The 13,257-nt window shown below is 31.2% G+C and overlaps 2 protein-coding genes across 2 annotated transcripts; both read right to left on the bottom strand.

The window, feature by feature from the left end:
- Positions 1 to 2,305: 2,305 nt before the first annotated feature.
- On the bottom strand, positions 2,306 to 3,722 carry LOC107888329 (uncharacterized). Its single transcript, XM_016812400.2, has one exon. The coding sequence runs from the start codon at positions 3,511 to 3,513 to the stop codon at positions 2,482 to 2,484; it is 1,032 nt and encodes a 343-aa protein (XP_016667889.1). The 5' UTR covers positions 3,514 to 3,722; the 3' UTR covers positions 2,306 to 2,481.
- A 6,746-nt stretch (positions 3,723 to 10,468) lies between these two features.
- LOC107890162 (transmembrane emp24 domain-containing protein p24delta9) lies at positions 10,469 to 11,837 on the bottom strand. Its single transcript, XM_016814662.2, has 4 exons — positions 11,528 to 11,837; positions 11,242 to 11,451; positions 11,020 to 11,096; positions 10,469 to 10,881 (listed from the first exon to the last, which is right to left on the bottom strand). Exons 1-4 carry the CDS (start codon positions 11,738 to 11,740, stop codon positions 10,737 to 10,739), a joined length of 645 nt encoding a protein of 214 aa, XP_016670151.1. The 5' UTR covers positions 11,741 to 11,837; the 3' UTR covers positions 10,469 to 10,736.
- Between the last annotated feature and the right edge of the window lie 1,420 nt (positions 11,838 to 13,257).

Below are 13,257 nucleotides of genomic sequence, written 5' to 3'. Positions count from 1 at the left end.
CCGTTACAAATATATATATATGGTAAGGAGAGGTGTAATGAAGTTGCAGAGGAGTGAGTTTTGTGGGTGGGAAGACAAAAGCTGCAGCAGTTTTTTCTCCCACGTTCCTGCCCAGTGATGGTAATTCATGTGAACTATCATTATTGTTATTATTATTAGTATTCCGTTGTTAGAAGCTGACAAAAATGGTTTCCCCCTCCATTGCTATTGCCCACTTGATTTTTTAATAAGCTGTTGACTTTCAGCCTCCCCTTCTTATTCCTTTTTTAACTTAAAATTCCATTTACTTGGTTCCCTTAGGGTGTAGTTCAGCTTCAGCCTAGTCGCGTTTGACTCAAAATTCAGAGCTCGATACTCGACTCGAATTTAATTGAACATCTATTTTTAAGCTCAAGTTTAAATTGAGATATAATCGAGTTACTCAAGCTCAAGTTAGATTAAGCTCGTTTACTAATTTTGTACTCGAGCTCAATTCAATAATTAAGCTTAATGGTAATAATATATTAAGGGCAATAATGTAATTTAATAATATAAAATATGAAAAACTCGATAAGGCTCGCGAGCCGTTCGAGTCAAGTATTACTAAGCTTGAATTCGGCTCGACCGATAGCTCAATCCGATAATTACCAAATCGAGTTTGAATTTTTTTTAATTAAACTCGAGTAGCTTACGAGCACCAATGTCTCATTTACACCCATAGTTCCCCTCTTGATCACTTCTTAAGTTATTGGGTTAATTGCATAATGTATCATTATAGTATCGTATCAACTATCAACTTAGTCTTTAATTTGAGTATTAAATACCCACTTGGATATGGCGTATTAAACAAAATATTTTATTGACTCTATATGTTTTTTTAACATGTCAATTTTAATTAATCTATACAATAAGTATACACGTATTTACAATTTGATTCATATATTTTAAATACATTACACGTCAAGTTTAAATTGACATTTAATGTCCAAATTAACGGTTAGGTTGATAGAAGAATTTGATTAAAGCAATATTGGCAGGGGTGAGCATTCGATCTAGTCCAGTCGAATCGAGTAAAAAAACTTCGAGTTAGTCGAGTTGACGAATCCTATTTTAGTAACGGAACTCAATTTGAAATTATTTCGAATCGAGTCAAAAAATTGAGTCGAGTTAACAAATCCTATTATTTATACTCAATGTTGTGTTTACATGGACGGATTATTTAACTAATAGACGAAGTATAAGATGATTTAACTACATAAGTAAGGTTGATAGGTAAACATATATCAAAACGACGTAGTTTTGCCTTTTAACTTAATGGTTTTGACTTTTAACTTTAGAAAAGGTAAACATTTATTAAAATGACGTACTTTTGCCTTTTATTATTCGGATTTTGGATAACTCAAATTATGTAATTCATATTTGAGTTAAACCGAAAAACTTGATTAACTCGATTAACTCGAACTATTTAATTTAAAATTTGAATTTTTTATCGAGTTTTTTGAATTGAATCGGATTTTGATCACCCCTAAATATTGGTACTTTGAGGATTCAACTAGAGTATTGTTTTGAAATTTATGGATCAATTCAAAATTTGATCAATAGTTAGGGAAGTTTGGAGAAATTAACCCAAAATTATTTATGAAAGTAGCTAAGTGAAAGACTAAAAAGACAATGCAGCTAGCTGGGGGAGAGCTTGATTGATGTGAGTTTGCCACTATTTGCACTACCAGGCTACAAATGAAATGCCTCCACACATTGCTACACTTCTCATCCCTTAATAATCTTGATTTCAAATTCAATAATAGCTTGGGTTGTGCTCTTAAATTTACAGGTTAACAACCAAAGTTTATCTACAAACCAATGTTGGATATTGAGAAAAAGGTTCATACAAAGAAAGCAGGCTTAGAATTAATTGCTGACACTATCCAAATCAAGTCATTGTTTGTGTCATTATCTACCAACCACAAGACCCCACTCAACCCTTTCGAACCATAAATTTTCATTTTCATTTTGAGATTATTAATCAAGGAGTTTTTTTAACTTTTAGGGATTTACAAATACAATCCCTAAAATCCCAGTGTATGGTGGAGGCAAAACATGGAGATCAAGGCTGATGTCAAATTCATATCTTCTGAAAATCCCAACAAACCCATACATGTAGTTGAATCGAGAATTAGTTATAATTTTATAATTTCTATAAATTTTTAATAATTTATTTAAATGGAGTGATGAGATGTGGTAGGTTTATCATCCCAACTTCCAATTATTTACACAAAAGGATATGAATGATGGGAAGTAGTGTTCCAAAATGATTGGTTTTTCAACATTTGTCAGAATATTTTTAATAAGTTTTTAGAATCAATTTAATAAATGTCTTCTAATAATAAACAACATAAAAGAATGTCCAAAGTTAAGCTGATAAACCTGAAAAGAACAAAGAAAAAACAATACAATTTCTTTAATATCCTAGTCCCAGGGTCCCTAGTTAACTTGATATAGTTTTTACCTGGAGGAAACAGGATTCAAAGCTTTAGCTAAGCCATTCATGGCACTATAACCTTTAGAACTAAATCCCAAGCACCCAAGTAGGCCTTGTCTGTAAGGCAAAAAAGTCTTCTTCCTCATTTCTTCAGCTTGTGTTTTATATGCAGTATAGTGCAAGTCATGTGGTGATGGTGGAACCCTCTTTTTACCTATCCCATTCACAGCCTTGGTCTTGCTTGGCCTTTTGTTCTTTGATTCATGAACCACACCATTGATTTTGTTGCTCCCTGGTTTCTTTTCCTTTGCTGGTGAAAATGAAATTGTTGACCACAGCTTACTGTTGTTGTTGTTGTTGTTTGTTCCTTCACTTTTGCTCCTTAGAAAATCTTTCAAGAAAACCCATCTCCTTGTGATTCTCCCAGCTGATGAACAACTTGTTCCATTATTGGTGTCAGCTTTGTTGCCTGAATCTTTGTCCAAGCACATGGTTTGGTCATCACCGAAAGCAGCATGTCTGAATGGGGACATGGATCTTGTTCTTCTTCTTAGGGACTTATCCCTCAGCCTCAGATCTCTGCCCCTTATTTTGTTATCTGCATCTTCAGTTTCATCGTCATCGTCATCATCTTCATGTCCAAGATCCAGCAATGGAGCTAATACCTGAGGCCTTTCCAAATGGGTGGATAATTTCATGGGTCTGATCTTTCCGTTCAAGAAAAGCTCATCAGCTGAGCTCATGGATCCTGTTTGACCCGACCCTGTAGGTCCGAACCTTGCAGAGAACTCGAAATCAGGAGAAGAGGGTTGTGTTGATGATGACACCCTTGAAGAAGCAACAACTGATGATGTCATTGCGAAGTGCATGGGGCTAGCTGGTGCACTGTAAAAGAACCCACTATTGATGAACCCTGGTCCAGGTCCAGGCGCCCGTCCAGGGCTTGAAGGAGCACTGGCATAGGGTGTGGAGCTGGTGCTTTCATAGCATTCAGGGAAAACTTGGGGCTCATGGTGGGGAACTAAAGTTTGGCCATTTTGGGTTTGGAACTCCATGTTTTTAGAAGGTTTTTGCGGTGATATGGTGGAAAAAAGAAGGGAGGAAAATTTGTGGAAATGTTCGTAAATAGAATAAGACAGAAATGAGAAAGTGAATGTCTTATGAGATTTTGTTCATCAACGGGAGTGCTTTATAAATATGATATACTAATAACAATTTGTTTGTAATTTAGTAAATGCATTGGTAATTAAATCACAATGAATGGGTTGATATATTACTATAAGAAACAATAATAATAATAATAAATGGAAGGGAGAGACATTGATTGAGTCCTGCAACTTTCAAAATTATTTGAAATTCAATTTCACCCAGAATTTAAAACTCAATGTCTGCCCATCTCATTTAATAATACCATGCTTGAAGGTGTGAATAGAAGTGTCCAATCTCATTTGATTGAGTCCTATAGGTGTTTCTTTGTTGGGCACAAAATAAAGATGTATCACTTTAGTAAGGGTGATTGACTGTCTCCTTTTAAAACCTCTCTTAAACATCTACTAATTTAACTTCTTTTTTTTAACATATTTTCACCCTTTAAATAAACTTGCTGATTTCCTTCTTGGAACGCAGTGAAAGATGAATAGTGAAGGATAATGGATGGGTTAATATATAAGATTAAACCCTAAATTTGTTCATTCTTAAACTAACAAAGTCCATACTTTTTTTCTGGAAGGAACAATAATATTAAGGCATAGGTGCACCCTAGAATAACGAAATTATCACCTTCCTTATACTCTTTATAAATTTGAAATTTAATCTTTATACTTTTATTTTCAACAATTTAATCCTTTATATTTTTCAAATTGCAAAATTCAGTTTCAATTATTAACTTTTTTTTTGTTAAATTTGTTGGTGTGATATTTTAAAATTAAAAAAAAAAATACTCACTTGGTAGCCATGGAATTAAAAAGGATATTCTAATGAACCTAAATAACATAATTTTAACAATATTAACAATTGAACTTGAATTTTTTAATTTGAAAAGCAAAGGGACTAAATTCTTAGAAATAAAAGTACAGGGGTTAAATTCTAAATTTTTGAAGAGTATAGGGACTTATGGAACATTTAACCTTCACATATTTATGTTATATTTGTATTTTTTTTATTCTTATAATATTTAAAACTAGTATGGTTTCAGCCCACGCTTTGTGTTAGGTTCATTATCTATTTGTGTCAAATTATAGAGTAAACAATTTGAATGTTCAAATATGCTCTATGCCCCTATATGCTTTCTACATTTGAAATTTAGTCTCTCTACTTTTATTTTTTAAAAATATAGTCCTCTACCTTTTGAATTTAAAAATTCAGGTCCAGTTCTTACCACCATTAAAATTCTTTTATTAAATTCTCTTATGAGACATTTTGAAATTTTAAAAAAAAATTATAGTCATATAACAACAAAAATAATGTTGAAATTATTTATTAGGATTTTTCTCCTAAAACCACTCATTCGAAGTCGTCAAGATGAAATAATTTTTTTCTGTTGAAATAGTTTTTATTGTGAAAAATTGATGCCATTATTTTTATTGAAATATTTAAAAATATTAACTATTTGGACTTATTAATGGCACTATAAAAATAGAGGGACCAAATAATGTCGAAAATTAAAGTATATAAATTAAATCTTCTTATACATCAATGATAACCAACCCGAGTCCTAGATAAGACCCAGGTCAACTGCCCATGACCTAAATAGGTCCCACCAAACAATTGAGTGCAAGGCGAACCACGAGAGGACAGCAAGGGAGTTCGCTGATCTAGCTCGCGGATCCAGATCGCACAAATCGAGTAAGGATCGCGGCCCCAATCCGCATATACCAAAGGTGCTCGTTGAAGGCCCAAGGTGCTCGGCGACCTAGAGTGAAACACATATCCAGTAGGCCTAAAGCCCGCTCAGAATGTTAATTAACAACCAAACATCAAAATTTCTGAACAAATTTTCAATATATTTATATAATTGCTCCGTAAATATATAATAAAAATATTTATGATCTCAGTTTATAGAAATGAGGTCTCGATACCTTACTTTCTAAAACCACTTGATTTTAGGATCTTACCACGCAAACCTAATTATTCTTTCATTTAACATAAATCATTAAATCAAATTTTATCATTACACCATATATTACTCGTAAATATTAAATAATAATATTTATGGACTCATATGTTAGATTTGTGACCCCGAAATCACTGTTCCCGATACTACTAAAAAACGGACTATTACAATAACCACGAAATGTTTTAATCAAAAAATTAACGTTATTACCTATTTGGACTAATTAATCACATTATAAAAATATAAGACCAAATTAAATATTAAATTTAGACATATTAGATGAATTAAAATTGATATTTAACATTTTTGTAAAATGTAAAAAATAGAAAAATTGGTTGATGTGCCCATCTTACCTTCTTTTTATATATGCGTATAGAAAGAGAAGCCACCACCATTAATGGCTTCAATTGTACCCTTTTGGATCCATCTTAGTTCAAGTTTATCATATTAAAGTATCTTTTTTTTTCTTTGAAAAATATTTCAAATTTATGTGCTCTAACATGGAATTAGTTATACTGTAAAAATATTTTATTTCGACATGTTTAATTTTTTTAATTTAACTCAAACAATTTCACTCGATTCGATTCGATTCGATTCGATTCGATTCGATTCGATTCGATTCGACTTGACTTGAATTTAATTTCACTTGACTTGATTCGAAAAAATTTCAAATTGAGTTAGGATGATAAAATAGGACTCGTCAACTTAATTAACTCGAATTTTTTTCATTCGATTCGATGAAATGCTCACCTCTACCACTGGATATGCCCAAGATAGTGTCTAATGGGACGGCGAAGCAGTTTGGTACGATGAATTGTGTGACAGTGGCGGTGGAAAGTGACAACTTTGTGGCTGCCAACATTGCCTTTGTGATAATGTTTCCATTTATTACAACTTTTCTCGTATTAATTTATAGTACTATAAATGACTTGAGCTTTATATTATTAGGTTTGTTATTGAATCTTGGGAAAGTTTCTTGGTCCTTTCATGGCTTGTTTTTGTTACAAAATTCAGCTAAGGTACCGAATGGTACAAAAATCTTGGTATAGACAATCGCCATGAGCATTTCAGGGGACAACGCAACCTTCTATAACTGCAAGTTCATAGGGTTTCAAGATGCATTGTGCGACGATAGGGGCATGCATTTCTTCAAAGACTCCTACATTGAAGGTGTTGATTTCATTTTCGGAAATGGCAAATCCATTTATTTGGTAATTTTTTTTCCTTTTCTTGGTTATATTATGGTTTAGGTCCCTCTATTATCCTCAAATCAGGGATTTAGTCCTTGTACTATCTTAAAGGATATCCATTTATTACAGCAATGATGTATGTTTTTTTTTATGCAGAACACCACGATTCATTCGATTGGAAAATATTTGGCGTGATCACAATACAAGTGAGGGAAAGAGTGGAGGATGACAGCGGGTTTACATTCCTTTATTGCAACATTACAAGTTCAAGCAACAATACAATGTACCTTTGTCGTGCATGGAAGCCAAGACCTAGAGTCGTATTTGCTTTCACAAATTTTGATGGATAAAAGCAAATATGACTTTAAGTCTTAACTTCCATGCACGTATATATAAAAGTTTTATTGATATCAAATACTAAGCCATATCTATACACTTATATATAAAAGTAAGGTGACACTTATATATAAAAAGAAGGTAGCACGTGACACATCAACACATATATAAAAGTTTTATTGATATTAAATATTAAGCCATATCTACACATATATAAAAGTTTCATTGATATCAAATACTAAGCCATATCTATACACTTATATATAAAAAAAAGGTAGCACGTGACACATCAACCATTTTTCCTTTTTTTTTTGTATTTTACAAAAAGGTTAAATATAAGTTTCAATACCTCTAATATGCCTAAATTTAATAATTAATTTATTATTTTAATTTTAATTTGGTCTTATATTTTTATAATGTTATTAATTAGTCCAAATAGGTAATAACGTTAATTTTTTGATTAAAACATTTCTTGGTTATATATAATTTTTTACCCAAAAGTATTAGAGGTTGACACATGGCTCCGCATTTCTTTTAGGTTTATGTCACTTTTTTATATTATAAGATAATTCTCAAATTTTAATTTTGACCTCTAATCTATGTTGAAACTTAAGATTTAATTTATATATTTTAATTTTCAACATTATTTGGTCCCTCTACTTTTATAGTGCCATTAATTAGTCTAAGTTAATATTTTTAAATATTCAATCAAAATAATGGCATCAATTTTTCATATGAAAACTATTTCAACAAAAAAAAATCATCTTAATGAATTCAAATGAGTGTTTTTAGGGGAAAAAATCCTAATCAATATTTTCAACATTATTTTTTATTGTTATAAGAGTTTCAAACATTTTGTTTTTCAAATTTCAAAATGTCATGCCGAAGAATTTAATAGAAGAATTTTAATGGCGATAAGAACTGGACTTGAATTTTTAAATTCAAAAGGTAGAGCACTATATTCTTGAAAATTAAAAGTAGAGAGTCTAAATTCCAAATGTAGAAAGTATATAGGGACATAGAACATATTTTAACATTCGATTTTTTTGCTGTATAATTTGACACAAATAGATAATAAACCTAACACAAAGTGTGGGCCGAAAGCGTACTAGTTTTAAATATTATTAGGATAAAAAAATACAAATATAACATAAATATGTGAAGGTTAAATGTTCCATAAGTCCCTATACTCTTCAAAAAGTTGGAATTTAATCCCTATACTTTTATTTTTAAGAATTTAGTCCCATTGCTTTTCAAATTTAAAAATTCAAGTTTAATTGCCAATACTGTTAAATTATTTTATTAAATTTAGGTTCATTAGAATATCATTTTTTAGTTCCATGGCTAGCAAGTAAGTATTTTTTTTAATTTTAAAATATCACACCGACAAATTTTTGTAATATGAAAAGTAAAAGAATTAAATTTTTGAAAATAAAAATATAGAGAGTAAATTTCAAATTTATAAAGAATATTGGGACTTATTACATATTTTAACCATATGTGAATAGCCATAAAAAGGGAGCTATAATTTAATCTAAGTATTAAAGGAATTAAAATAAAACAAGAAAAAACTTTTTTCTTCCTCCTTCTCGTCTCTTCACCAAAACTATAGAAAATAATAGTTTAGAGGTAAAAATTAAAATTTGACAATTGTCTTATAATGTAAAAAAAAACGACTTAAAAGAAATGTGGAGCCTTGTGTCAAACTCTAAACCTCTTAGGGTAAAAAATTATATATAACCACAAGATGTTTTAATCAAAATTAAGGTTATTACCTATTTGGACTAATTAATAACATATAAAAATGTAAGATCAAATTAAAATTAAAACAATAAATTAAATATTAAATTTAGACATATTAGAGGGATTAAAACTGACATTAAACCTTTTTTGTAAAATGCAAAAAGAAAAGAAAAAAATGGTTGATGTGCCACGTGTTACGTTAGTTTATATTGAAGTGTATAGATACGACTTAGTATTTGATAGGCTTAATGATAAATTTGGCAACTAACGTTTGCATAATTTGTCAAAATGACTCTAATTATATTTTTGAGTTATTCGAATCAACTCGAATTTTTTTTTCAAATTTCGAGTTCGAATCGAGTTGAGTTTTCGAATTCGAATATCAAACTATAATATTTTACATTTTTACCCCAATCTCCCAAACCTTTTTACTTTTCCCTCAAAACTTTTACTCCTTCCCACTTTCTCCCCAAAACTTTTACTCCCCTCCCCTCCCCTCCCCTCCCAACCCCCCAATCTACCCAAAATCCATTTCCCACCAAAATTTTACTCTCCCATTTACTTTTTCTCAATTTTACCCCCCAAAACCTTCAAAACCTTTTATTTTCCCCCAAAATTTTTACTCCCTCCCACTTTTCCCCTAAAACTTTTATTCCCTTCCCATCCCACCTCTCATCTACCTCAAACCCTCCCCCCTCCAATTTTTTTTAATATTTTCCTTTCAAAATTTTACTCCCCCTATTTAATTTCCCTCAAACTTTTATTCCCCAAAACTTTTTATTTCCCCCAAAAACTTTTATTTCTCACCCTTTACTCTCAAATAAAAAATCAAAATTATCCAAAAAAAACCACTAAACATAAATAGTAATAATTTTATTTATATCTACTATTTATATTATTAAATTAAATTTCACATTTTATATTATTTATATTATTGAATTGTTTAGTCATATTGAATATTTATATTAAAATTGAATTATTAATTATGCCATAAAATATTCGTGTTAAAATTTTATATTGGTATTAATTTCATATTTTATTTTTAAAATAAATTTTATTAAAAAAATCATATTTTTACATTTAATGTATTTTTTAATTCCAAAATACATAGTGACAATAATCTGAAAATAATTGTAACAACTAAGCAAGCAAAGAAGCTAACCAGTATATAAAAAATTAATAAATAAATTATGAGGTGATGAAAGTTAATAAAAAATTTGATTAAGGTGGACAAATTTTATTACGATGGGTGACAGTAGTTATAAGGACCTAAAATTATTTTTTAAAATTTAACTTGAACAAATATATCCGATTCGATTCAATTCGAATTCCATCTCACTCGACTCGATTCGAGAAAACTTCAAACAAAGTTAGAATGATAAAATGAGATTCGAAAACTCGATTAACTCGAAAATTTTCGATTCGATCGAATGCTCACCCTTATGTGGAATAGTTTTAATGAGATGTAATTTATTACTTAAATAACCCTATAAGACAATTACATGTGAAAAATAATGAAATAAATAAATAATACATGAAATTAAAAAATAACTCTTAATTTAAAGAAAATAAATGTAATTATCTAAAAAAAATTAACTCAATAGAAAAACCTCTCCGTAAACAAACATATGAAAGATTAAAACCTTGAATTTATTCATTAAACCTCTTAGTAAACAAACATATGAAAATACAATTAGGAATATTTTGACAAAACATGCCAACGATAGTGGCCAAAGCTTATTTGACATTAGTGAAACTTTTAGAAGTGTATAGAAACGGAAGCCACCATTGTTAAATTGATAACTAAGTCTATTTTCATTTAATTTCTGGGGATCGCACCTCAACATGGCTCTGTTTGAATCCAAAATCGAGCCTTAGTAAGGGAAGAGAAGGAAAACTAGAGGAGCTTCTTCCTCTCAAAAAATGACTTTAGATGCCATATCTGCAAGCCAGCCACAGACAAGCAAAGAAGCAGTGAAAAGAAACTGAAAGTAGCCATTTTTGAATTTGTTTCTTTGTTTAGCTCCTGCATTTCTTCCTCCCTGTAAAACATACAAGTTGAATAAGAAAACATGGAATCCAAGCCTATGATCATGTTATCCAGATCCTAAACTATCTTCGTCCTCAACTAGGGTAGTCATGAATTCACAGCTATAATAACAGCAATGATTGTTTCATACCTCTCACGAAGATAGAACATCTCTTCATGAATGGCTGCGACTGCGTCATACAGTTTCTTCAACTCAATTTCCATTGTCTAGCATCAAATGAAACCAATAAGTCATTAGCGGTGTCTAAGACGTATTTGACATTCATTCTCAAATAAATGATCTTTAGAAATGCAGAAACTCAAGAAAATGAAAAACAATATTAGATAATGAGAAGAGTTAGGAAAGACATACTTCAACCTGGCCTTTCTTAGCAATCTTGGACCAATCCTTAGCAGCAACACCACTTTTCCAATCGAAATCAATGGTCATCTTGATAGGAGGTTTGTGTTTATTTGCCCAAAAACAAGTGGTGTAATCCCCACTCTCTGTCGCTAAAAATCCAAATGTACCTGAATCCACTTGATCTCCTAGGTGATAATTGTTCCCCTTTGATGAACTCACCTATTTCATCATTTATTTAATTTCCCAAACACAGAAACATTTAACATAAAAATCATCAAAATTGTTTACAACATACCCTGACTACCAGTTTATGAGAATCAGGAAAAGGTTGACCTTCACTTGGATTCACAATGCTGTATTTCCCAACCGTCATTGCATTTGCCTTTATGTCTTCTGCAATGCATTTGGTTTTCCCAGATTCCAGCTCAAATCTCATCGATTCCCCTATCTCTGTTTCCACCACTAATCCTATCATTATCACAATGAAACCCAGATTTAATCCACACATTCTTGTCTTAGATTAACCAAAACCAATAATCCCTGTTTTTTTTCCGTTTTGGGTTCTAATATGAAACTTCCCAAACTTGGGATGAGATCTATTTTAGGGGCTGAATCATAGGATGTCAGTTCTTTAACTGATACGAAGTTGGTAATTTTGTATCATTTTTAAAGTCCACCACGACATTTTAGATGTTTTTTTTTTCATTTAAATTTGTTACCAAGACTTCTCCAATCAAACATTACCATTTTACATAATCTATACTATAAACATACAAAAAACACAAATTCCATTCCAATAATAATAATATGCTCATGCACAACTCCAAAACAACAGCAGCAACAAAACCAAGGGTTTGAAATACAAACTCAGTCTTTTTACATACATAATATGTATGTATTTCATATCTCAAAGCCTTGTTTATTGCTGGTGTTTTACAAATGTTATCAATCAGAAAAGCTTGGTAATGAAGAGAGTGTTTAAGTTGAAGCATTTATAGAGGTGGAGAAATGGCGAATGGCTGGAATGAATAGTAAGGGACCATATATATTACAACATTATGAGTAATTTTACCAGGATTGTGACTGACATTTTGCTTTCAGAATTATTTGGAAATTCAAATTTCACCCAGAATTTAAAACTCAATGTCTGCCCATCTCATTTAATAATACCATGCTTTTAGGTGTGAATAGGAGTATCCATGTTTCCTTTTTCTTATTTGAACCTATAGGATTTCATAATACTGGCCACAAAATAAATACCATACAAATTATGAATACTTAGTAGGCATTTTTGTAAGGGTGGATTAATAAGTCTGTTTTTTCTTCTTCTTTTTTTGCTGTAAAAAATAAGTTAAACTAAGAAAAGAAAACAAAGCCTAAATCAGCTTCTTTACTCGACAAATGTTCCTAAGTTTTGCTCGGTTTCGTCATTTAAAGGTATAGACGGATCCCACACATGAGAATTGGTGTGCTGTCTTGCCCAACAAACAAATATCTTGGTGGTCTCTATTAAACTCCATGTCAAACCTTGAAAAACGAATAGATTTCTGTTCTTCCATATACGCCATGCTACTAACCCAAAAAGGGTAGGCCTGTGAATTTTAACCCGTGGCAGCCACTCAAGGTGTTTTAAATTTTCCTCAACCCATTCAGTAATATTTCTTGAAAAGAATTGAGATTGCCAGTTAAAAGGACAATGTTCAACCGAACTTCTCTAGCTGTTGGGTAGTCTTTGAGTGTGTGTAAGATGTCTTTTGTGCTGTGTTGACAAACCGGGCAGGATGTGGTATGGCTGAGTCCTCTCTATCTGTTCTTTCTAAATTTGTGAGCAACCGTTGTTTACAAACTAACCATAGGAAGAACCGAATACTGTGAGGACCTTGATATTTCCAAATTTCCTTCCATCTATCATCTCGAGAATTCCATGAATGTTTTGTTAACACTTGATATGCATTCTTGATCAAGAATTTCCCAGTAGAGGCAGACATCCATCTGATTTTATCGGGCCCTGCTAAGTGGTGTGAA

Source organism: Gossypium hirsutum, chromosome D13 (genome assembly GCF_007990345.1).
Source record: "Gossypium hirsutum isolate 1008001.06 chromosome D13, Gossypium_hirsutum_v2.1, whole genome shotgun sequence".
Taxonomy (NCBI): Eukaryota; Viridiplantae; Streptophyta; class Magnoliopsida; order Malvales; family Malvaceae; genus Gossypium; species Gossypium hirsutum.
The sequence above is the reverse complement of the archived record's forward strand: the minus strand, read 5'-3'. Positions and strand labels throughout refer to the sequence as shown.